At 37.3% G+C, this 22,890-nt stretch overlaps 2 protein-coding genes across 2 annotated transcripts in view; one reads left to right on the plus strand and one right to left on the minus strand.

Moving 5' to 3' along the window:
* The window catches only part of sesn1 (sestrin 1), a 58,602-nt gene extending 42,046 nt beyond the window's left edge, over nucleotides 1-16,556 (minus strand). The window contains exons 1-2 of the mRNA XM_005802604.3: nucleotides 16,493-16,556; nucleotides 14,890-15,200 (exon numbers count right to left, since the gene is read on the minus strand). Of these exons, the coding sequence (XP_005802661.2) occupies nucleotides 14,890-15,159 (270 nt within the window). The 5' untranslated portion in view covers nucleotides 15,160-15,200; nucleotides 16,493-16,556. The remainder of the gene's footprint in view (nucleotides 1-14,889; nucleotides 15,201-16,492) is intronic.
* Nucleotides 16,557-17,897: 1,341 nt separating this feature from the next.
* Nucleotides 17,898-22,606, plus strand: cep57l1 (centrosomal protein 57 like 1). The gene is made up of 10 exons (XM_005802646.3): nucleotides 17,898-18,041; nucleotides 18,839-19,004; nucleotides 19,085-19,368; nucleotides 19,512-19,625; nucleotides 20,182-20,259; nucleotides 20,705-20,794; nucleotides 20,872-20,943; nucleotides 21,027-21,274; nucleotides 21,368-21,512; nucleotides 22,175-22,606. The coding sequence occupies exons 1-10, from the start codon at nucleotides 18,021-18,023 to the stop codon at nucleotides 22,376-22,378; spliced, it is 1,422 nt and encodes a 473-aa protein (XP_005802703.1). The 5' UTR covers nucleotides 17,898-18,020; the 3' UTR covers nucleotides 22,379-22,606.
* The last annotated feature ends 284 nt before the right edge of the window (nucleotides 22,607-22,890 follow it).

Below are 22,890 nucleotides of genomic sequence, written 5' to 3' on the forward strand. Positions count from 1 at the left end.
CAACTCAGGCTTTAAATGACCTTAGGACACCGTGGTATGAACTTTTACAGGCCATTCATCCACAAACAACCTCCAATATGGGTCAAATAAAACAATTCTGCCATGAAAAGTAGGCCAAAAGTCCTCCACAGCATTATAAAACACATTGCCAGGCATCAGAAATGGTTGTCGGCAGACCGCCATGGTGGTTTGTATAACTTTTTTCTTTAATTTTAAGAAAATAATAATAATTTGAAATCTGCCTTTTTTTACTCACTTAAGTTATCATTGCTGTTATTAAAATTTGTTTAATGATCTGAAATATTTAAGTGTGACAAAAAGACACAGCACTGAGAGATTTGTCAGTAGAAATAACTCACTTCACCTTTACTTTGCAATAACATCCTAAAAACAAACAGAGGTAGAGTTTCTGTGACACTAGTTGAGTTTTTTGTGAACTTTTTCTCTACATAGCATATCTCATCAAATTAAATATTCATATCCACCAATATTCTTAAAAATGTGTAGTGTCAAATAGAGAACTCAGAGTTCTGATCTTGCATGGATTTGTGGAATTATGTGAAAGCTTGAGAAGAAGACACTACTTCCAACCTATTAGATAATATATTTTAAATTTTAAAAATACTTTTAAAAATCTATTTTGGAGAAGTACACCTCATTTAAATAGATTAGTGATAGGGTTACTTTTTTGGAGAGAAGTCCATCAGGCATCAAGCAACTCTCCCAGATTTTATGATGGATTAGAAAGCAGAATAATTATTTATTCGAGTCGAGCAAATCTCAATCTCGTTGTAATCTGTTGATGACAATGACAATAAATCTTATCTTATCTTATCCTATCTTATCTAAACTAAAAAGTAATAAAAAAAGCAACTAGTAGTATTTATCTAGAGCCATTTCCATGCTAATTCTAGCGGAAACATGCTATTATGCAATTCATTCCTTTTAACCTGCTGTTTCATAGCAGAATACCATCTAAAACATGTAGGACACTGTGCACCCAAGGTTGGGAAACACTAAACTGGCTGTTTAAATAGCTTTTGGTGTTCAGGGAAGCTGTGTTGTAACTTTACATCATACTACTCAGTTCTGAATGCTTTCAAGAGGCTCACCCTAAGAGGACAGCATGCGCATGTTCCTGATGTGAACGTACATGCATAAATTATAAACATGGGGCACATTCAGAAACCTTAAGAGTCTGAACTTTTTATAGTTCTGGATAGAATGAACACTGTTATCTTGTAGTTAAATATTTAGTTCAAATAAACACTTGATTGATGTAACTGAATTCAACGGAGGATTTAATTTTTATATCAATAATTGTTCCTTAATTATACAGTACTCATAAAAGACAACAAAAAGAAAGAAAACAACTTAACTTGTATTGCTCAAAACTGTCTCTTAAACCTATATTTCTCCCGAAAATCCTCATATCATACTAATGTGGTACAGAATAAAAAATAAATAAAATCTTGAGGTGAGTGTTTGTATCCACCAGCAATTATTTTGTGTCCATAAAACGTGTGGAAGGTGGATCAATAGCATATGAAGTATCTGAGAACAGTGTGTTATTACACTTACAAATTTAGAAGCTCCATGACAGCTGACTGCAACTTAAAGCCAGAAATGCCATTTAGGAGAGTGCAACACAACAAATACCATTTATGATCAACATAGAGGTCAAACACTTCTTTCAAGCACAAATTAGTTTCAGACAGCAAAAATCTATCCATCCATTTATATAATTTAACATTGATAATAATAACATTGTCAGAATGTTTTTCAAATGTCTACATGACAAAGAAAACAATTAATTAATTAACACCAGTCCTAATGAAGTTATTTTGCTGGCTGAGTATCTATAAAATGCCCATTTAGAAACCATGGCTGTGTTAACACTTAATGTTACCATGCATTCTGTGTGATCCAATGACAAGTGGACAGCTTAAGGCATGTGCTTATATCTGAGGTTTCAATGGCTACCCCACGAGCCTCCTGAGTGACCATTTGTAACTGGAACTCTCGAATGAATTGGCTGCCTGTCACATAGTCAGCTGAGCTACAAACAAGACGTCAGCAGGTCGTTTGAGGTTGCTGTAAAATCACCAATACCCTAAAGTGTGGTTGGTGTTGGAGCCAGTTCTTTACCGTTTCTGTAAGAGACAAATAAGTCAGATCATTATAGATGTATCATCCAGTTAATGTTTGATCCTCCTCTTTTATTCTGTTTTTGTGAAGGATTGTAGTGCAGTAGTATAGCTAATTTAGCCGCACACATATTATGTATCCCATTATTCCTACAAACAGATGCCTTAGTATGGTTACCTTAGTTCCTTTGAGCTGTTTAAAAAAAGTCAGCTAATCATTCATTTGCTGGGAAATGGTACTGGGTTTCTACCAGTTTTTCAGAGCTGGGACCAGATCTCAGTGGAAACAAAAAAACTGGTTCTTTGTAAGTACTAACACCAGCTAAACACATGAACCGGTTTGGTGGCGAATGTCCCTCAGTGACATGATCTATGTTATTATTTAAACACGGACATGTTTCATATGGGCCAAAGAAGCATTTTCATAATCTCAGTTGTGTGAAGAGTTGCGAAAAAAGCAAAAAAGCCCACAACCATGCACAAGCTGTGTCTCTCAGCAGCTAGAAAAACTAACAGCACATTGGCAGGCTGTCAGCTTATTTCTACATATTTTATCTGTATTCACAGGTGCTGCATGAGGATGAGTGAACATGTAATATAACATTGGGAACCTGAGATTCTTGACACTTGTTGTTGTAAAGTATGTTGGCGCTACAACGAGAATGGCATTCTGTCAAAAATGCAATAATAACAACTAGCCATCTGTAAAAGTCTCCTAGTAATCCCCTGACTGACTGATTGTTTCCAGAAAAAAAATAACTTTTTTTATGGGCAAGATGTTGGACAAAGAAAAATACTAAGTAAATGAATCCTCCAGCACTGTATTTCTATGCATTTGATACTGTAGTATACAATAAATTCTCCAGATGAGGCAGACTTCGAAGGATTTGAATGTGAACATTTTGTCGTATGCTGCATGTGTGCACGACTGTACTGACAAAGTTACATTGGTCTTATGCAAAGCTTTCAGGAATGTCTTGATGATATTACTTTTTCTCATGCAATGCTATGCAGACGATGAGCAATGGCTCACCTCAGAATGCTGAATGCTTGGAATGGCTTCACATTGCAGCAGACGCTGCTCTATCTTCTCATTTATTAAGCTAATAATGACTTAGAGCACTCAGACTGTAAATAACACTAAACTTTCAGTCCAAGATGGCTAGATATTCATCAGCTTGGTCATACACTGCTGAGGGATGGCATCCCATTTTTCAGCCAGCATTTGTGGAAGATCAATGTGACTGAGTTGGTCACTCTAGCATACAAAGCATGCCCAAGCTAATCTCACAAGTGTCCAGTTTGGTGGAGGTCAGGACTAATGACAGGCTATTTGATCCTATCCACACACAAATTCTAGTAAGTAAGTATACTTTATTGATATAGCACCTTTCATGATCAAAATCACAAAGTGGTTTACAGAGTGCAAAAAAGGAACAAGTTAAACAGCTTCTCGAAAACAATAAGGGGTACGTTTAACTAAAAGCTTTTCTAAATAGAAGTGTCATGAGCTGCTCTTTAAAGAATTCAACAAAGTCAGCCACACAGAAAGACAGGGTCAAGGCATTCCACAGCCTAGGGGCAGCTGCTTGAAAGGACAGGTCCAATTGAGTTTTAAACCAGGCCTTACGAGCCTACAAGAGGTTCTCAAGTGAGAAGACCAGAGGAATTAAAAGGTCTGATGTTTATGGGAGCCTATGGGGACTAACATTTTAAAACCAATCCAAAATTTGACAGGTACCCAATTCAGAGGATAAAACTGGTGTATTGTGTTACTCATATAAGAAAACCACTTAAGAACAGTCCCTGAAAATCCTACCTCATTTTCAAGTTGAAGCGACAGAAGTTTGTGGTCGACTGTGTAAAAAGCTGAGCACAGATCCAATAACACCAATATATTATACTGACTAGAGTCTGCAGCCATCTTTATATCATTACACATCATTAAGGCAGCCTTTGTGCATCTTACAGAAACCAAACTGAATCTTATCCAGAGATTGATCTGGTCTACTCAGAAGTGCATTGGCACCACTCCGACCTCAAATTGGAGATATTCAACAACTTGGATTGTCTTGGCGCAACATCCCAGCATATTCCCCAAAGACAAACAACCATGCAGCCTGCTGAATGTTACATTAGCCAATCAAAAAGAGAAATGACAGAAACATGAAGGGGAATCAAAAATATCTAAGATAAAACAACCAGAAAATCCAATGGATGTCAGAGTCATTCTTTTGTATTTTTTTCTGTTAAAAGAAGTCTACAAACCATCATTATTGGTTCTTTCTCGTCCACCATGTTTATTTACTCTTAATTCAGGTTCAATATCAAGAGGTTTTGTCTGGCATCTGAATGTTTGTGACTGAAATCTGTTTGTGTGGTGTGTTGCTGTGTGGCTGAACACCACACACTGTAGGACCAATCTTGTTGTATATAATTTTTTTAATCATCATTTGTGGGGTCTTTCAAGTTGTGAAAAATCAACCGACAATTTTAAAATTGTGCTGTGTGAAACAGGCATTACACATCCCAATATATGTCATCAGATAAGAAACAGTGTGATAGCAGCTTAAATTCACACATATGACTCATGTTGACATGTTTTCTTTCTTATATGGCATAAGCTGATGCTTGCATGGAGAAATGTGGGTCTACAATTTGTACCAGGATGCATGAATGTTTATATCAAAAACAAATTTTGTGAAAAGCATAAAAAATGTACTTCTAAATGATACAACACATCCAGACTGGATTCACACATATCATCTTTGATGCATGCTAAAATAAAAAGTGTGTTTTTTTCTCATGTTTCAGATGCTTTTTTAAGATACAAAGTGCTAAAAGATTGTGACAACTGATTTGCGATAGTCGTCACTTCACTGTAAATATGGCTGTCAAAAGTAAGTGCGGTTGTGAAATGGCACCAAACAACTCCAAACATAAATGTGCCTGTCCAGATTTAGGCCAGACATGTTGGTTGACCTGCAGGAGTGTGTAAACACCACATGTCAATCACATACACAGACATAAAACTCTGAGTCAGCCTGTCTCCACCACGTACGCTCCAACTTAGGAGTAAAAGAGCCAGGGTCAGAGGTGAATATCTGTGGGAATGCAGACGTCCTGCGGCGCTGGAACTGTCACCGCTCTGAGAAACTGGTCTGTAACATAAATAATCACACAGTGATCAGCCTGGGACAATACTCTCGAGGAGAGAGCACAATACCCTCCACCCCAAGGCAACCGGGCCTGAAACAATACCGCACAGGCTAAAACAACATCCCAGCCAGTTCTGAGCCGACTCTGGGGTTTGGGTAAGGCTCGAAGCAACAACGCTCGGCAAGCAGCACCACACAATGACTGCATTGGGAAATGATCCATCAGGAGCTGACGCAGATCAATTCAAGCCTAAAATGTGTGAGGTCTTTCCAAGAATTTATGGGGTTTATGAATTTTAAAGGATCTGTGGATATTTTCAATGTTTGGAACATGTTTTTTGCAACCAGTGAAGAATTTACAAACCACTTCGATGGTACATTACTGGTGGCACTGGGAAGAAAAGAAGCTCCACTAATTTATAGTTAAATAAATTGTCAACTTTAAACATTGTGACATTTTTTGCCAGGTTTGCTTGCTAAATGACTTTGAATCTAAGAATTACCGCTATTAATCTATTTTGAGTTAAAATACCCCAGCTCTCAACATGGATCTCTCCATTTTAACACTTGTCTAGGAAAGAGCAAATGCTCACTAATATTTTTGTTTGTGTATTCCAGATGGTTAAGCATGATGTTGAACCTCTGACTGAGGCCTGGACCGCAGCCACCAGGCTATTCATGCTTTGCGACCTGATCCACAGATGCCCTTTAAATCCTGCATGCTCACTGCTATAAACCTCTCAAGTAGTGTAAACACAGACACACACGTTTAAAACAGGCTGTCCAGTACACAAATAAACATACAGGAAAAGTCACATCGCTTACTGGACAGACGCCCGGTGACCAGGGCGGGAGGAAAAAATTATAATCATGCAATGCATTGCATGCATTCAGCTCAGGTTATGGAAAATTCCCAGTAAGTACCAACTGGAGAGGGAAGGTTGAAGTAGTGCAAAAACTGGTGTAGAGCGCCCTCCTGTGACGGAACAGCTGAACTAGAAATGCTGGGTGATGAAACCACTCAACAACCAATTACGCTTTCATGGCGTAAAAGGATCAGCAATAAAGTGGAGAATAAAAGGCAAGTATTGATTTTTTTTTCTTAATGATAAATCCACTAGCCAATACCTCTCATAAATCATTTATGACCCCAATCAAATTTGTTCTGAACAGATGGCACTTAAGCTCATAGGAGAAAAGTGTCAGAGACTCACAGACTAATGCAAGTGATGTTATATAAAGCAGCTTTTATATATTATGTCATTTTATTGGGGGTTATTGATATAAGTGTACATCTACATTTAGATAAATAAGTGGCAAAGCATCTCTGATGCTCCTAACAGACAACACTCACTAGAGAGCAGAAAGGCTACTCAAGAAGGAGATAAAAGCAAGATTTGTAAATGTTTAAAACAAATGCAAAAGATTAAAATAGCAGAGGGGAGTGTGGAAAGATGGGCCCCTCAGTCACAACCAGAACAACATAGGAAATCCTTCCCATTATAACAGATTCGAACTGCATTGTCACAGCTAAGTATTGTAAGTACATTATTGTAAAACTACATCTCTCTGCCATTGGAAACAATATTAATACACTCAAAATGGTGGTTGAACTCACTGATTTATATAAATACGTGCTGCTTTGATCACCTCCATCAATGCACATTTGCAGATTCTTCCAGAAATCAAACAAACTAAACACTGGGTCATTTAAATAACCTGGGGCAGGTCCTTGTCCATAATCCAATCTTAGTTTTAGTCCAATTGGTTGATTTTTATTTTAGTGTTTATGTCCCTAAATATTTCCACACTTTATGGCATTAGAGATTATGGATCAACATAAAGTAGTTTATAATTGTTAATTAGTTAATGTTGCAAGAGAAACACAAATGCAGCCATTAAAATATGTTTAAAGACCATGTATGGTAATCTGATCAAGCTGATAAAAAAAATACTGTATTCATCTTATTAAAAATTAAAAATAATTTTCTTTTGTTTCCATTGGTTAAAAAGAGAGACATATCTGCAATGGTTAAGATTCTTTAGTGTATTGAAGAACAATAGCACTGGGTCAGGCAGCTCTTATCGGGTGCTGGTATTTTTCCACTACAGATTACAAACTGGAATACAGTCCAAGACTGAGTTTGTTCCACCCCCACTTCTTTGCTTTTAATTCTTCCATTCATTTAAACCTAATCACTTTAATAGTTCCAGATTAATAAAATAGAATTTAAAAAATGATCAAATTTATTAAAGTGTCATAATGTTTCAATAAATGTTTGATAGCACTTTGATCCAACTGCATATTCAAGAGCCCCACCTTCCAGTCAGTGCAGTTAGCTGCTGGTTGCACACTCAAGGCAAGAAACGAGGGGGGTGCAAGTGGGAAATGTGCAACTAGGTCACTGTCAATCCTGTTGCAACCATAAATACATGATTTAAAAAAAGCATATTTCTTTCTTCTTCTTTTTTTAAAGATAAAGCGATAATGTTCTGCTGAGAAACAAACATAAATTTTTCTACCCGTTTCTGTCAGTTAGCATCAACAGTTTTCATTTAACTGAATTATTTATTGTTTGTATTGATCTGTCACAGAAGGAGGGATGACTGGATGTTTGCTGTGAGCATAAGCATGAAATAAACAGTCGTCATGGTACCAGCGCGATGAGGTGCAATGACGGGGTCTGCTGGCTGGCACTTGGCACGGTAGCTCTTGGGGTGGGGGTGCTGGCTGGCTCCCGATTATTTCTGGCTGTGCTATTCAAAAGCTAAAAGTGGGGGTGGAAAGAAAGGGAAGGAGATGGAAGGAAGTGTAATAGAGAATGTGACGAAACAAACTGAATTAATAAGGGACACACACAAAAAAGAAGATGTACACAAATCAGGGCACATCCAGGACAACCTCTATTTTTCACGTGCGGTTAAAGGTTAAAGGTTAAAGATTACACGTGGAGCTCCACTGGAAAAGTGCCAGTAAAATCAGCTGAAAGGCCAACACTGAAATCATTCAAATTATGAACATCCTAGACGGTACACAGACACAAAGCCAGACAAATCTGACAACCACCCACCAAGCTCCAATCATCACACTGTTCAACCTCTCTACCCAGCTGGCAGGCAGCAGTAAATCCGCAGCTTTATTCCTCTATCACGTCCTCCATGTCTTTAGAGCGTTTCACTGTAAAGTCACTGGGCTAAAGGTCACTGCTGCTGCTTTCTGCCCTGTTCTCACCATACAGTCTGTCTGTCCTCGGACATCCAGATAAAGCAGTGCATACATCATCTTCTTTTTTATTTTTACTACTTATTTAAGGCAAGGTAAAGTTGTAAAGATATCATTTAATGGAATAATTGTGTTAAAAGCATATACAGTTATCTTCAGCAGTATGTCGACTTAAAAGGTTATAAATCAGGACTGAATAAAGGGTCAAACTAACAAGTACACATATTGCATCAAAACAGTCCCACGCAAGTCCAATAATTCAAATACTGAGATTGGGGATGAGTCTTGAGATTTGATTTACTGTGCAACTATGATCTCTAAAAATAAAAATGTACAGGACTGAACATGCAAAGTTAGTCAAAGTTGTGAATTTACAGCTGTCTGTGATACAAACTAAATGTTTGAAAAAAGAAAAATATGTCACAAGAAACCATTTTTACACAAATAATGTTTCAACAGTGAAGCTCAGCTTAGACTGGAATATATTTCTAGTGATTTTATTGTAGTGCTTAAAGTGGTTCAGATCCTGTTTCACCGGTTAACAGCCCATTCAACTAGGGTATTTACCTACACATTGTAGGTCTCCAGCACTTCCCGCCCCCCGCCCCTCCAACACTGTATTTTTATCTTTAAAAAGTAAACAGCAGACCTGAAGGGGTGAAAAGAAACTGTTGGTCTGTCCAAACCAAAAAGATTGTAAGGTGTAAAGATTGTCATAATTTATGTATAATTACTAATTAAAAATACTAAAGTTTACATTTTTGGACTAAGACAGCTCTAATAATAAAACACAGGACTCAAAATGAATAAACTTTTTCTCTTTTCTCTTATAATTAACGTAGAGAAATAATGCTGAACCAACACATGCCAAATCTTTAAAAAGATTTTCATTTACAGTCGTAGATTTCTTCAAGTGTGTATACTTATTTATATATTTAGATGTATTTTTTTAGATTCCACTTCCGATTTCCATTTGCTTACCTCCTGCTTATTTTATAGACAAATACAACTAATGTTTACTCCACAGCCTAAAAAGTGCAAACATAGTGAGCTTCCAATCCCGGTGTTCATCAGTTCAGAGTTCATGGTTAAAAATCGTTGCTAAACTCGCCGAAGCAGACATACAGTATATGAAGGCATTCACACCAACTAACACAAACAGTGCACAAGCAAAGTCAAAGATAGAGACTTAGAATGTTTTCATTTGTGCTTAGCAGCAAGTCATAAAGAAAAACTAGGTTTTCCATCTCTGTGGGGGTAAACAAGTGCTTAAACTGTTCTCTAAACAAATGATGCCCTTTACAAGTGGACTCTGATCCTGCCTTCGCAGAAAAGCCATTCTACATCTGCCCACACTCCTGTCTGTCAAGTCAGGTTTATTTGTGCAGCCTAAAAACAGATATAACAGTGACTGTTCCAGAAATCAAAGTGCAGAAAATCAAACTAATCCACATCTAAACCTTATGCAACGGAGTCAAAGAATTCAGTAGGCTATAAGCTACCAAGCAACACTAATGCTAAAGGTTGTCAACTGGGTGCTGGAAGAGCAGGAACATGAAGACTGTTCAATCACACATATTTCAGTCCTAACATCCAAGTTCAAAGGCAGGGCATGCCCTTTAAATCACTTACGACAGATGCTTCATTTTTCATCTTCCATAAATAAGTCAGACATTAAAAAAAAAAAAGAATTTTAAGTCATCCGTATGTGATGGAAGCTCAGAGGGCCTGGAGGTTCACATGTGTTCTGGGCTATTCTGGGAAGAGGTCAAATTCAGCCGACCAGTCCACTTTATTGTTAGCATTTATTACTGGGACTGCTTAGTCATTATTAATAACTTTAATTAGTTGAATATGTTTTTCTTATGTGTTGATAAGAATGTGTGAGGTTGAGAGTTTTAGTCTTCAAAAACAAACTCAAAACTCCATATTTACACACTATACTGAAAGTGAAGTTATGTTGCAGTAACTGAAAACAAAATCTAAATTATGTAAATGTACCTTACTTTCCCATATAGGTATCCCGAAAACTCTTGATATATTTCTAGCTTTTTGTCTTTGCAAGTATCTCTTTCATGCCCTAACAAAAAGCACTGAGATGTAACTCTACACCTTTGGTTCATCTTTACACAAACTGAATGTGCAAATCAGCCCCACTCCTATCTAGTCTTCAACTCTGCACAGCACTCAAAACTCTTCAGCCTGAAAAGGTTAGCAAACAGCTGATGGTGTGCTGTAATGCTAACTTGTTCTCTTGAAAAGTTTCACTTTCAGATTCATGATATGTTTTCCTTGCATAATTGGTTCTAGGTGCTGTTAAGCTTATGCTAAATACAGATAATAAGAAAAAGGATCAGGGTGAAGAATGACCCCAGAAAACTACCTTGTTACCCCAAACTAATATTTTCACTGGAGGATTTGCTCCTTTTGGCTCCATGTGAAACCAAAACTTAGTCTGTCATTGAAAGTCCAGTAAAGTTTACGTTAACAGAAAATATGCACCAAACATGAGTCTGAACTGGGATTGCTAACACAAGATGTTAGTAATATTAAAGCAAATCTTTAGCATGATCCTTTCAAAAAGCTCCATGTCATAGGTTTACAGTAATATCATGTAGTACCCCAACTGAGCTCTGTTTCTAGAGGCAAATTTATACCAAAAGTATTTGTTTTTTAACCTCTGTATGATATGAAAATTAAACATCGGTGAAGGATGATCCAGAAAACTTCCATGGCTTCTGGAAAAATTAAAGTAAATTTGCTGTCTAATGTATAATGTATGGCAAAATACTTTCTTAATTCCATCTGCCAATTTTCCTGATATTTTTATTTCTGAAATGTTGATGTGGAAAAGAGTATGGGAATTAGAAAAAAAAAATCTGCAAGGAAACAGGATGATTTTGGGAAGGCATCTCTTACTTAAAGTGCAGGCAAATTGGTAAACACACCATCACTTATGCTCCTGTATGCACCAGATGAGTTAGGCTCAGTAAAGAGCCTGACACTGACAGCATCTTCCTGCGCTCACCATACTTGTTAAACTGCACTGATAAGCAATTTTGACCCTTGTTCCGTTCAGCAGACCCTCACACATTGACAGTTTATGTAGAACCGGATCCCTTGTTAAACAACCTACACAACAACCCTATTTTTGCATCTGACCCTGTGAACCCTGACCTCTGTTACTCAGCAACATTACAGCAAAACAGCATTTCAAACTCTAAAGCTTCCAGAGCCAATGCAATGATGCAGTTGTTCTATAATGTAAAATGACATCTGAAAAGCATGCCATGCCCCTAAAACAACAATCTGTTTTCAAAAGTTGCATAATTCTGAAACAGACTTCACCTGTTTGCAATCTCTTTTCATTAGAAATAAATGTGTTCTGTGAAAGTTTCGCGGGTTTGTTAGAGAACATTAGATGCATAAATATACATGTACCGTATTGTGTTTATTACCTTATGTTCTAACTGCAAGCTTGCTATTTCCATGATGTTAAATCTCTCAAAATGAGCCTTTTCTTAGATGTTTTTCCACCTCCACTAATGTAAAAAGACATTAGCTTTTTCCACAGTTGATAGAACACATTAAGGAGAAAGAAATAGCAGAAAATTGCTTGAAGCCTAAGTTTAATGAGCTAAGTACATTACTCTCACCTAGCAGGGGGCCTTCCTGTGCTAGAGGACATCAGAAAAAAACTTTTTTTTTTAGATTTTGTCTTTAATAGAGGATCTGCTGGAATTAAAGGGGCTGTCTGTGTCATGTACCATATTTGAGTCCCTTATAATTCATTTAAGTGTGAGAATGGTGCATGTTTTGTGTGTGTACGTGGAAAAGATATTAATACATGAAAATCAGAACACTCTGAGATGTACTTCCACTAGGCTCATAAATGCGCTCTTTGGCAAGCGTCGTGCAAATGCAGCTTAGCATAATTCAAAAATACCAGACGGCATGTACTGTGGCGCACCGCTAAAACCCTCAAAGCGGCTTTCTCCCCATCTTTCAGCTCTCTGCCCCTCTCCTCCGTCTTCAGAAAACACTTCCGCGCAAACAAGAATCCTGCCACAGTCGAGCGGCCTATTTCCTATGAAAAACAAACATGCCCCGGCCACCTAAAAGTAGAGTTTGTTTGCTGCTGGAGGACTCATTCATTAGAACAGAATGAAACAAACTTAACCCGGAATTCAGAATAAAAATAAATAAATGATTTAAATGAAAACCTTTAACTGTAGAGCTCCTAGGGATCAGAAGACAGCTGAAGTCATGGATATGACATAAACAATATCTATTTCAGAATTGGACAAAAAAAAAAAAAAACACTCATGGCCATTTTGGTGCTTTCCATTTAACATGGCGCACCAGCAGGTCTGTAACACTGACACACGAGGAATGTTCTTCGTAGAAACTTAGTTTTAAAAGAGGAATGCAGTTTAAGCAAATAGTATCAAAAATAGAGAGTGACAGGTTGGAGAATTATAAGCAAAAAGTAACCAGTCACATTAGTCAGTGAAAAGTTGCTCCCTGTGTGAACTCTTACTGCAGTATAAACCAGTAAGTACAAGGCAAGGCATGTGTATAGCACCATTCATACAAAGATTTAAAAAAAATCCTTTGTAGCACAAAGTACCACATAAAACCAAAAAAAGATATAAGACATAATCACATCAAACAAAACATTAAAATAATAATCAAGTCACTAAGTAAGACTAAAATATGATAAAGACGATAAAGAAATCTTTGACTTTTACGGTTAAGTTGCTGTAAACCGTAATGAACACTAATTGGTCTGAACATTTTTGTTTTGCCTGTAAACACGCAGCATGAAGCCAAGAAAGTTGAATTCACACATGAATGCGAACTTGCAAGAATGCAGCAGCTTTAAAAGGTAAGACTACATCTGCTGTTTGATAATAAAAGCAAAATACAAGAAGATATGTATACTGTCAATATATGATAGAAAACAGTGACAGACTGTGCTGGTTGGAAAACAAAAGTAAGATACAAAAAAAAGAGATGATAATTTTGGGAGATGTGCTTATAAATGATATCTTAGCGAATATAATTCTCTTTACAGATTCAGTTTAATGACTTTTGCTGGTAGAACATCCTACACATACTTATGCATACAATTTGTGGTACACTATCAGTTCTGTCTAAATTCACCCAAAACAAGACTTAGTTCTGAGATCAGTTCAAACAGCCTTAAACTATGTTTAATATGTTATAATCCCATGTTGAATTAGCCTACAGATTATGATATATCATAGTGTTTACAAGCTGATCTTCAGTTTCTATACATCTGTGCAATGTGGGGGTTTTTTCTCTACATTCACTCATTTTAATATGGGCAATTTTTTCATATTACTGCCCTCATCAACATATTTAATTATCAAAATCTGAACATAAAATAAAGTTCTGACTAAACACAAACCATCCATCCATCCGTTTTCTAACACCTTTATCCCTAGTCCGGTAGGGAGGGGTGCTGGTGCCTATCTCCAGCTAACGTTCCGGGCGAGAGGCGGTGTACACCCTGGACAGGTCGCATAAACACAAACACAAACCTGAAAAGCTTATATTTTTAACTGTGACAACTTTAAATGTGCTAACCCAAAGGAATTCACTTCTGATTAAATCCAGATTAAGTCACATTTGAGGGTAAATATCATGTCTCCTAAAACAACAAAACTGTTTCTAAGTTTACACTTTTTATTCACTCATGACTAAAGTGCTGTCATTTTAATCAAGAGTGACTCTTTAAGTGTTTTATGTAAAATAGGTGAGTTCAAAGCAATCAAAACATTTTAACTCATGAATGTGGTCTTTTGTACCCGACCATGCACATACACTGCCACTGTATGCAATGTATGCAAACCACCTCAAATGTTGGCACTGTCAGCACCTTCGTATTAAGTTTTGTTACACTTTTGCTCTGTGAACCAATACATTTATTTAATTTTCTTTTTTACAAAACTACATCAAACAAAATACTACATACTAAACCTAGAGCAAGTAGTATTTATTTTCTTTCCAGGCAAAGATCATTGACTGGAGTAGTTTTTTTTTTTCTGGTGTTGTGGTTTCTTTTAATTTAAATTGTGGATAAGCTCTGGTGCTCCAAAATACTCACCTCTTGAGAAAATTAAAGAATAAAAGGAAAACGGTGCTTTGTAGTGCTACTGAAAACATTGACGACTCTCACAAAAACATATTGTAGTCTTGCAGAGCATTGACTAAACCACAATGTTTGCAATGCTTATTAAGAGGTGAGGAAAGGAGGATGACAGGTGGCAGCAGCAACAGTGAAACAAACACTGCAGAATAATAAAAAGCTTATCAGGCTTGTCATATCTCTTACCTGGATGTCTCGCAGGAGCTGAGTGCAGCGCCCTCTGACATCTTCAAAGGGGCACCGTCTGGAGAGCATGAGAAGGTGAACCAGGATGTCGTTCAGGTCGCTGTTGGAAGAGCTTCCTGGGGCAGGGGTTGCGGCCTTTATGGGTTCGATGGCTTCCACTTTCCTCATGACCTCCTGGCAGATGAACTCCATCGCTTCAGCTCTGGAGGAGGCATCCCGGCTGCCCAGCCCATCCCATCTCCCCAAAGACTCCTGATGCTGCATCTCCATCACTTTATATAGGACTAATGCTTTTGCTGCCTTACAACAGGCTGAAAACAAGATATTAGACGTGTTTATATTTATTTGGTTGTTAATTATTAGTATCAATAATATAACTTTCGATTAGTTCTATTACTCAGTGTAAGCATGAATAAAATTAAAAAATCAAAGCAAAATATGTTAAACTGAATTTTAAGGAAGAGGTTCTCACTGTACAAATACCTTGAGTACTACCAGTACCGTGGTAATACGGTATTTACACAAAAATGTACAACAGGGTCTAATGCTTTTGATGAGAGGAAAGCAACAATTACTTGTAATTTTACTAAATTAATGCAACATACTGTAAATGAGTTACACTAATGTAGTGGTGCTACATTTATTCATTATTTCAATGTCAATACATATACAGTACAAATCTATATTAAACACTCAGAAACTTCAATAGCTCTTTTCAAACACAGAATATTAAACTACTTTGTCAACATGTTGTTCAAAGAGTAAAACAAGTGCATAGGTTGATGTTAGCTGGTTTATTAGTCTGACTATCTGGGGATAGACAGTGCTCCATTACTTTTCACAACATTAACATATTTTGTGACTGGAAATATTTTTAAATCAGCCAAATTTGTATTTACAGTAAGCAAGGGAAATGATAGAAACCGTCTATTTAGCTAGCTGACTGGCAGTGTCCAGCAACAGGTCAAGGAGGGGCAGCACTGTGAACTGTGGCAACTTATTAAAAATAACTTTAAACAGTAGTACCAGCGCATGGGAACCTTTAGTGTACTTCGTATACATGCCCAAACATGTTAAACATTTCTGTTCACTGTTAGTATTTCAACGTTAACATAGAGCGAGACCCTCCTACTGGCCCAAACCCAATTCATTAAGCATCATAAAATCGTTTACTAGAAGATGTTTATCATTTATTCATCATTTATTGGTCCATAATAAGAAAACTCGCTCAAAATTCTTTATCGGGCTATTTTAGACGATGAAGATTACGCAACAAAAACATAATAGGACTTATACCTGTCTGTATCATCAATCATGTTGCAAATCTTTCATCAGACTTGTAATTTAAATTAAACAGATCATTTTAAATCATAATTTATACCAAACTATGCATTTCATCTCAATTTATTTTCTCATTTTCGCGTATTATTCGGGTCCATTCAGTCTGTCTGGGAGCCTCTGCCATTCATGTCAGTGTTTTCAAGCTGACCGTTAACAAAAACAACCAGTAAAGTACAACAAAAACTGCGGTGAGGTAAAATACCCCATGTACTAAACCGTCACCGGGAGTCAAAAAGAAAGAGTGTCAGTAACAAATACTCACTTTGTACACATTCTTCGGTGCAGCTTTACCGCTACTTTACGCCTTGACTGTCAGCACTGACCAGACTCCCAGGGCAGGAATGATAAGAGGTAGCAACTTGAAGGGGAGGAACGCCCGTGCTGAACATTTGACAGGCAGAAGATTTCAACCAATCAGCGTACGTATACACCACTCTAGGGCGTTACCTTTAGAATCCTAGAAGGTGATTGGTTAGTGTGAAATCACTTTGTCAGTTGGGAAAGGATGTAAGGGAGTTGAAGTTTCTTCTTTTGTTACTTCTATTGGCTGGGTCCTTTTATTAACTACATATACCATCATGCATTTCGTTAAGAACAGTTACCACCATAGACACCACCCCCCCTAGTCTCTTGTTTATCAAAAAATTACAGGCAGCAAGAAAAACAGAGGGGAGAGGAAAGAAAGGTGGGGATGTTGTACATTTCCCCTCAAGTTGTTCTCTGTTTAACCTCAATGATATTTAAAAGCGTATCTCCAAAAAGTCCATAAATAGAGATAATTTCAAATAGTCTGTTTGACATTAAGATTTTATAATAATAATTTGTAGAAAAATGTATCACATAATTAATACTTGTACGCGGCCGAACGAACTATTTTCTGCAGCTCACGCTATTTAGATATCCTTTTGCTGTGTTGACAGCATAACTGGTTTAATTTATCATCCAAAGACTAAAAAAACTGAAGTGTAGAAAATTCCAGACGATATTGCATTTAATTTCTCTATGCATCTCATTTAACCATTAGTTGAATTTAAAAATCTAATTATATCACAATTAAGGCCACTGGTTCAGTTAACAGTCATTATATTTTATATAGAACTATACAGTTTGGTGTCTAAAGTGTTATTCTATTCTTTCTAGAACCTAATTCACATCTGGGTATGGGGATAAAAGTATGTGTCACCTTTACACATCTAATCTTTTTCTCTATACCCTTTGAAATATGATCTAAACTATTAGATTAATATTATCTGTGAAGATTATTTTAAGTCTTGCTCCAGATTCTCACTGTATCTGGCCGTCATTCTAACATATGAGTATGTTTTTATGAAATTTCAGTGCTTCATAATATATTCCAACCTCTAGAGAGAATTTCCTCCACAGTTGCTATGTTTTTAGTTCCATCCATTTTCATAAACTCTGACTACACTTTTTTGGCTGGACAAAAGCATACCCACAGCATGTGTCCCCATGGTTACACTTTGCTTTGGATTATGCTTTTAGGAACCAGTTACTGTGATTATTTATTTATTTGCTTGTTTAGAGTTTTGTAAAACATTTATTACTTAAAAAAACGTCTTGTGGGTGTGTGCCCGAAAGATCTAGTACGTCTAGAATAGTCCACGAAATAGGAACTATAGCGAGCGGAACAACTTAATGGAGGGAAATTTAAAAAGGGCGGACTGCTCGTCTATTGTTGACAACTGGTGAAAGAAATACGTCAACTTTGAGAGAGAAGGCAAAGAGTGTTACTTGTACATAACTAAGACATTTCTTTTCGTCGTTACAAAATGGAAACACATTACGACGAGGTAACGTTACAAAAATAACCGTTAGTCGTAAATGTGGTTAGCTAGCGTTAGCTTGAATCCGTTTACTCTTACTAAGATATCGTCAGCTCTGTGTGTTTTGGGTCATTTATCTCGATCGCCTGTTAGTTGAAACAGTTGTGGTATGTGCTTTGTAAGAGGTTTATTTTGTTTTGTGAGTTTACAAATATGTTTGCTTGCAAACGGAAGCAGATCATTTTTACGTAGTTTAAAATGACATTTTCATTTTTAAAGTTGTAATTTCCTACGTCTGGTTGGAAGGCAATAAAAAAATGTTTATTGTTTTTGTGCTGTCCCTGATTTGAATAACTTATATTTCAGTAAGAAAGACCACAATATGTAAATAGTTCAGCTTTTGATCAATGATATATAATGTCCTGCAGCAGCCTAACCATATTGTCATTACAGTATGATAAAATTGCAGTAAAATGTTGATTGTCAAAATGGATAAAATTTCTACTTACTTAATTGAAGAGTCAAATCTAAAGATTCTAGTCTCTTTTTATTTTCTAAAGCTGGAAATGTGTTTAAAGTAATTGGTCTTTATTATTGCATCAAATGTGGCTATAGGTTAATTTTTCTTTGGACCAAATTGATGCAAAAAAAATTCACCAAATAGTCCTGTACTAGTGCAAAGCACATTATGACAAAGAGATGACATGAGGATCTCCTGTCCTCATTTGGCTGTGAAAATGTTTTGAATAATCTTTTTTCTTATCTTGTGGACCACAAAATATGGTTCTGACTTTTTTAGTAAGTGAAGACCTTGTTGTGTTCAGATTTTAGACACACCTTCCAAAAACAGTTACATTGGGAGCTACTACCAGCCTCCAGACAGAATTTCATTAGTACCAAAACATCTGGCGTCTCCTCTTGCTTCACCTCTCAACATGGACCAGACCACCAGCAGTCTGTCTCCGACCACACATAGCATAGACAACAAAGGTATGGAACAACGTTTTGTCTTCAACTAAACAACAGTGTTTTATTTTTGCTTGACTGTTTTCTTTAACTACCGCTCTCAGCCGTTGTAGATGCACTGAGGACCCTCCAGGAAAAAATCAGGAGGCTGGAACTGGAGCGGAGACAAGCAGAGAGGAGTTACACTCAGTTCTTTCAGGATGCTCGTAAGCGTCAGCAGGACTTCACATCACAGAGTCGGACTGAAGCCACCCTGCCTGGGACAGCGGTGGACCAGAAGCTGCAGTCTGCAGAAGCTCGCTGCAAAGTTCTTGAGAAGCAGTTGGAATACATGAAGAAAATGGTCGCAAATGTCAAGAAGGAGAGAAACGTTCTGATGGAAAATGAGGTAAAATGGTAACCATCCAAAAGACCAGACATGTAAAACCAGCTTGATGACTGAAAATATATTCAAGGTTCATTTCTAGGAAACTTGGATATTTAGTGATATGATTTCATTTTTGGTATTCTTGTTTTGTTTTTTCACTCTAGGCGTCACTGCAGAAGCAACAGCTGAGCAGCCCAAACAACCAATATCAGCAGGAGAAGCTGGAGAAACTCGAATCGCAGTATCTCAAATTAAGTAAAACCCAAACACTCGCAGAGGTAAAATATTTTCTATTTTATGATAAAGTCAGCTCTGTACTTTTTAGTTTTCTATCAGCTAACACTGATTCTTTTCTGACACCACTCAGATGTAATGTTTCTGAGTCACTACATTAGCTAAAGCGGCCCAATATATGAACAATTATAAATGGAACAATCACAATTGCATCATAAAATGCAAAGTTTCTGTAATCTGTAGGTCAGATACCGAAAAATGTTGATGCTTTTTCCATATTCATTAACTCCTACTACTTTCTTTAATCGCCTTCACTAGGATCATGTACTTTTATCCCCTTTTTTAATTGCTAAAAATTAGATGGTTTAGGGAAATGTTCGTTGATGCACAAATGATTCTGTTGATTTCAAAACTGCTTTGTCTAAACTTATTCGGTACAATAACTTGTATTACACACTATACTCTATTAGGTCAAACTACTACAAACATGTTGCGGCATGTAATACTAAAATACTAAATTAAACTTAAATTATTATTTAAAGATAAAGATCATAAAAGGCTGAGCTTAAGTTATTGTTACGATTGTGTGTTTACTTTCAGATGAAGCTTTCTATCCTGGAGCAGAAGCTGCTGAATGAAGAGCATGAACGTAAACTTGTGCAGGAGAAAGCAGATGAGGTCAGTTAGCCTCTTCAAATGAACCTTATTGAAGTTATTTTCAGATTCTGTTTCTCCACAGTCAGTAGTTTATGGTTTTTTTTTTTTTTTTTGTGCATGGTTTCTCTACTTGCTCAGTTTTGCAATGTTTTAAGGACAAACTGTGCCTGCTAGGTTTCTGGCTAACATCAGTTTCTGAATCACCTTAAATAGAGTCATCTTCAGCAAGGAGGAAAAAATATGGGACTGTTGTGAAATGATCCTTCTAAATATCCAGAGAGTCTTTTTATGGGCTGACTTTCACAGTTGAGCTCAAGTGGCCATTAGAGGAATTGAGTTTTCATGTACTTGTGGGTTGACTTCATTCTTCAGTCTTAGTTTAAATATGATGTTAAACAACAGCTGGCAAGTCTCCGTTGTATTTTTTGTTTTAGTCATTAGCCGATTTATGTTTTTCATACCACAGCTGCAGAGGGAGTTGGATGTAAACCTTCGTTTGTCTGTTCCACCTACTGAAGAAACGAGGCCGAAGAAGAAAACCAAAAAGACAAACAAGGTGTAATAAACTGCTGGTATGCACATTATCTGAAAGATTTATACATCACAGTATTAATCAATGTGACTTCTTTTCAGAAAACACCAAAACAGAATGAGCTGGCAGCAAACAGCCTGGGGCTCAAAAAGATGCCTTTTGTTATAGGAACAGTAAGTCATCTCATGTTGTGCATAGATTTTCTTCTTTCGTGACTTACTTAGTCTTAATTTCTGTTTGATGTTACCGGTCATAGTCGACAAGCCCGAGCCATTCAGTGCATGCCAATGTTCAGAGCATCCTCCACATGATGAAGCACCACCAGCCTCAGCTGTGTGAGCGAGTGAGCGCCCTGCAGAGGTTTGGATGCAGCGTCAAGAAAAACCTTCACACAGATTTCTCTAATGGCGTCTCAAAGCCTGACAGTCCGCCTGCAGATCAGTCACTGACTTTACTGTCCGACCTGCTGCTGACCCTGCAGGATGAGCTCGGACAGATGAGCTTGTGAGTAATTATTATTTTATTTTGGGGGTTACTTTTGGGTGTGTGTGGGTTTTTTGTTTTTTTATAATCTCTTTTTGCAAATGTTTTTGTCAGTGACTATCAGGAATTGGAGTGTCAGATAGAAGCAACTGAAGAACCGGAGCAGCGAGAGGACCTGCAGAGAGAACTGGAAAGACTCGCTTCCAAGATGGAGGAGAAGGGAGCCCAGATCACCAAACTCCGCAAACATCAGCAGATGGTACTTGACTTAAAAAGTTTAGATTATTATGGCAGATTTGCTCTTAATTTAATTAATTGGTTATTTATTGGGGCTGCACAGTGGCGCAGTTGGTAGCACTGTTGCCTTGCAGCAAGAAGGTCCTGGGTTCGATTCCCGGCCAGGGTCTTTCTGCATGGAGTTTGCATGTTCTCCCTGTGCATGCGTGGGTTCTCTCCGGGTACTCCGGCTTCCTCCCACAGTCCAAAAACATGACTGTCAGGTTAATTGGTTTCTCTAAATTCTCCCTAGGTGTGAGTGTGTGTGTGCATGGTTGTTTGTCCTGTATGTCTCTGTGTTGCCCTGCGACAGACTGGCGACCTGTCCAGGGTGTACCCCGCCTCTCGCCCGGAACGTAGCTGGAGATGGGCACCAGCAACCCTCCCGACCCCATTAGGGACAAGGGTGAACAGAAAATGGATGGATGGATGGATGGTTATTTATTGATTTTTCCCAATAGCAAGCATAAGTAACCAACTTTTGCATCGTATTTTCATAATTTGTGCAACATAATAAGTACTTATTTTCTTATCAAATATTCAGAATGTTGTAAAACCTTCCCAAAAAATCTAGAAATGTTACATTTTTAAATGTAAAGTTATCTTGAATCCTGGAAAGAAGTTTTATTTTTTGCTCTTTTTCAGGTTCATAAGCTGTCCCGGCAACATTCGGAGGAACCCACGGTCAGGAAGACGTCTGGAATCAAGCTGCCTGTTCCCTCACCTGTTCAAGACAAACAGAAAGTGGGAAGAAAAGGCATTGTGGGTCAGAACAACCTGCAGCTCCTCAGAGAGACCCAGAAGTTCAGAAACAGCCTAAAGCAAGATGACCTGTCCTGGGAAACATGAGTCTCTTTCTTTGTCCTGCTTTTGATACTTCAGCTTAGTGGAAGACAGAGCTTTCTTGTTGTCTCTATCAGAGACCTGTATCTGTAAAGAAATGCTTTACGGCAGACTTAATATATTATTATAACACCAACAATAGTCTGCAGTTCTGAATGTCTCTCACCTCAAATAGAAATGAGTTAGATTATGTTTTAATGATCACTATATTTTAATAAAGCTTATTTATGAATAGCTTGTAATGATTTGTTCACATTTTAAATGCACACATTGACTTTTTTTTCAGAACTTCATAGCAGGCACCACTAGAGGGCAGTCCTGCAGGACAAATTTGAACATTTTCTTTTACTTTAAAATCATGCAGTTGCATGATATAATATAGAAATTGTTCTGTGCAGATTTTTATTAAGTAGTTATTTTTATTTATCAGTGAAAAACTTTAAAATATTTTGGTAATCAGGAAACTGTGACCACAGTTGTTTTTTAACTTAAGCAGGAAGAATTGGTTTTTAACCTCA

Source organism: Xiphophorus maculatus, chromosome 15 (genome assembly GCF_002775205.1).
Source record: "Xiphophorus maculatus strain JP 163 A chromosome 15, X_maculatus-5.0-male, whole genome shotgun sequence".
In the NCBI taxonomy this organism is placed as follows: Eukaryota; Metazoa; Chordata; class Actinopteri; order Cyprinodontiformes; family Poeciliidae; genus Xiphophorus; species Xiphophorus maculatus.

What these genes read in the sequence shown, in the direction of transcription:
- cep57l1 (XM_005802646.3), top strand. Translation starts at nt 18,021, where the DNA reads ATGGAAACACATTACGACGAG. An exon ending in TGGAAACACATTACGACGAG is followed by an intron (nt 18,042 to 18,838) that starts GTAACGTTACAA and finishes TGTTGTGTTCAG; the next exon opens with ATTTTAGACACACCTTCCAA. An exon ending in TCCGCAAACATCAGCAGATG is followed by an intron (nt 21,513 to 22,174) that starts GTACTTGACTTA and finishes GCTCTTTTTCAG; the next exon opens with GTTCATAAGCTGTCCCGGCA.